At 47.8% G+C, this 2,744-nt stretch overlaps 1 protein-coding gene across 1 annotated transcript; it reads left to right on the top strand.

Moving 5' to 3' along the window:
• The first annotated feature begins 324 nt into the window (after positions 1–324).
• On the top strand, positions 325–1,206 carry SPRY3 (sprouty RTK signaling antagonist 3). The gene has a single exon (XM_086940110.1). It carries the CDS (start codon positions 325–327, stop codon positions 1,204–1,206), a length of 882 nt encoding a protein of 293 aa, XP_086796236.1.
• Positions 1,207–2,744: the final 1,538 nt, after the last annotated feature.

Below are 2,744 nucleotides of genomic sequence, written 5' to 3'. Positions count from 1 at the left end.
TGTGTGGATATATATATATATATATATATATATATATATATATATATATGTATATATATATATATATATATATATATATATATATATATATATATATATATATATATATATATATATATATATATATATATATATATATATATATATATATATATATATATATTTAGTCAGTATTGATCCTCTGGAAAAAATAATGAAGAGGATAAACTATTTATGAATTCTCTCTTTCTCGTCTCCTGCAGGATTCTCAGATGTGCCCTGAGTTTGACTGATCTCCGCTGCCTGCACCAACCCATTTCTTCAAGCGCTGCACTGCACTAGACCATGGCTAGAATGGATTCATCCACAGCCGATGTTCAGCATGTTCTCACCATTGACCAAATCCGTTCCATTAGGGCCAACAATGACTATGTGGAAAGACCCTTTGTCTCCTTCAAGGCTGCACGGTCCAACCCCATGCTGTCAGAGCTGGTTACAAAACCAGATTGGTCTCAAGACTTTTTGGTGTCTTCCACCCATCATGAACTTCACCGAAGCCAAAGCCACCCTCACCATCAAGCTCACGTGCACCAGGACCTAAGCCATTCCAGCACAATCAGCTCTGTTTCCCGCAGCACCACCGCTTCAGACCAAAGACTCATCACAGGGATCACGCCTTCGCATTCTGGACAGTCATTCATCAGGACACAGCCTAAGGTCAGTGACCTCAAGTCCGATGTGCGTCTTGCAGGTATCTTGGAGAAACCTAACCTGTGTGCTGACCACCTCTTCATCTGTGAGGCGTGTGGACGGTGCAAATGTGATGAGTGCAGCCGCCCACGGAGCCTGCCCTCCTGCCTAGTCTGTAACCAACGATGCCTCTGTTCTGCAGAGAGTGTCATTAACTATGGGACTTGTCTGTGCTGTGTCAAGGGCCTCTTCTACCACTGCTCCGCCGATGATGAGGACAACTGTGCTGATGACCCTTGCGCATGCAGCCAGGGCTCATGTTGTGCCCGTTGGATGACCATGAGTGTCCTATCACTGATCATGCCCTGCCTTTGCTGCTACCTTCCTGCGGTGGGGTGCCTCAAAGTATGTCAGCTGAGCTATGACCGAGTTAAAAGGCCTGGCTGCCGCTGTGCAAACCACACCAACACTGTCTGCAGGAAAATCTCTGCCTCGAGTGGCACATCCTTCCCCAGACCCACGCATAAACCAGTATGACCTCCCAAGATGGCGGCTGGAGCTTCTTCTACTTCTTCACCTCTTCCTGCAGTGCAGCCTACGAGAAACGCCAACAGTTGCTATGCCTCCTGGGGATGGTGAAGCACAAGGTACAACTCACAGTGTGGAAGGGATGGATTTGCACATCTTGGCAATGGATAAAGGACAGCCCAATGCAAACATCCAGCACATGCGCACTGGGCGCCATTTTCTGTCACTTAAGTATGCAAAATAATGGAGAACCTGTGATTTTGGATGCTTTCTGAATGCTGTGGGACTGTCTCATCCTGCTAGGCATGGCCTCCATACTCTTTAAGGGACAGAGCCCATTCTGCTTCCTGCATTCTCTTTGCACTTTCTGTGACGACATCCCCGGATGAGGCTTGTACTGGCTCCATCGCCTTGGCTGTTATGTAAAGAGTCTAGATGGCGGCTGAAGGGGGCGGGGTCACAGATGACCCTCCCACATAGAGACATCAGCTGAGTGGCATTCATGCCTGTCAGTGGTAAAAGGTGAGATGCCACTGGTGTCTGTGAAAGTAAGATTGAGAAAGCAAGCACAGGCATGCACATTCGCGCATGCGCATGCACCAAGTGTTGACCTTGAAACCTATAGTGGTGGCAGGTAAGCAAAGGAAGAGAATGTCCCTGGTTGAGCATCCCAGCAAGTCATTATCATTCTACACCGTCACTTGTCAGTTAGAAGGGCAGGCGGGGAGCACGCTGGTGGGGAAACAGGGCCCTTACTCTTCCTATAGGCATTTATTGGTATGGGCCACTAAATCAGGTGCCCTCAGTGGTGGCCTGTTCTCATTAAATGTCAGGGCTTCTGGAAAGCCAAGAAGACAGAGGCAGAGCCTATACCTGTCAACCTCTCAACTCAAACATGCGGGTGACGCCGGGTGTTTAAGAGGGTGATCCCATTAAGGTGAATGGAGAATTAACTCTTTTTTGGAGGGTGATGTAGGTTTGAAAAGTGGGTCACCCAATTGAAGGCTATGAAGGCATTTTGTTTGTCGCTTGGGTGAATACAAGTAAAACGGTTGTGACACCCGCCAAATTTGGGTGAGTTGACTGGTAAGGGAGCCAGTCTCATGTCAGTCTCACAACTGACTTAATTCCAACCCTACTGACCAGTCAGAGGCACTGACCTTTGCTCAGTCATTCAGTTAGCCTGGTCATACACCCTGATACCATGGCAAAGGCTCAGTTTGCATACACAATTCCATCCTTATCTTGGCAAAGCACTCAATACAAGGCACCTCTTGATGGCTCAAGGAACTCTCCCCACATGCAGGGGGTCCCCTAATACCTGATCACTTCCCCTAGGAAGAGGCACTGTGCTCAGGTGGTTTCTGGTGTGTAAAGAGTCAAAGGACAGCCTATCTTACAGTTCCACTACATTCATGAAAGGGTATCTCAGCACAGGTGTTATACATCCTGCAAAAAGAAGGGAGGGAGGGACCGGCCCCCCGCTGATCAGAGGTAACTCACACGCCTCCTTTCTTGTGGCAAGGTGTGTGCTATCAGCAGGAGGC

The sequence above is a fragment of the Lissotriton vulgaris genome, chromosome 10, assembly GCF_964263255.1.
Source record: "Lissotriton vulgaris chromosome 10, aLisVul1.2, whole genome shotgun sequence".
In the NCBI taxonomy this organism is placed as follows: Eukaryota; Metazoa; Chordata; class Amphibia; order Caudata; family Salamandridae; genus Lissotriton; species Lissotriton vulgaris.
Note: the sequence above shows the minus strand (reverse complement) of the source record. Positions and strands in the feature narration are given on the sequence as shown.

Excerpts from the sequence above, each read along its gene's own strand:
- SPRY3 (XM_086940110.1), top strand. The coding sequence starts at position 325 with ATGGCTAGAATGGATTCATCCACAGCCGATGTTCAGCATGTTCTCACC.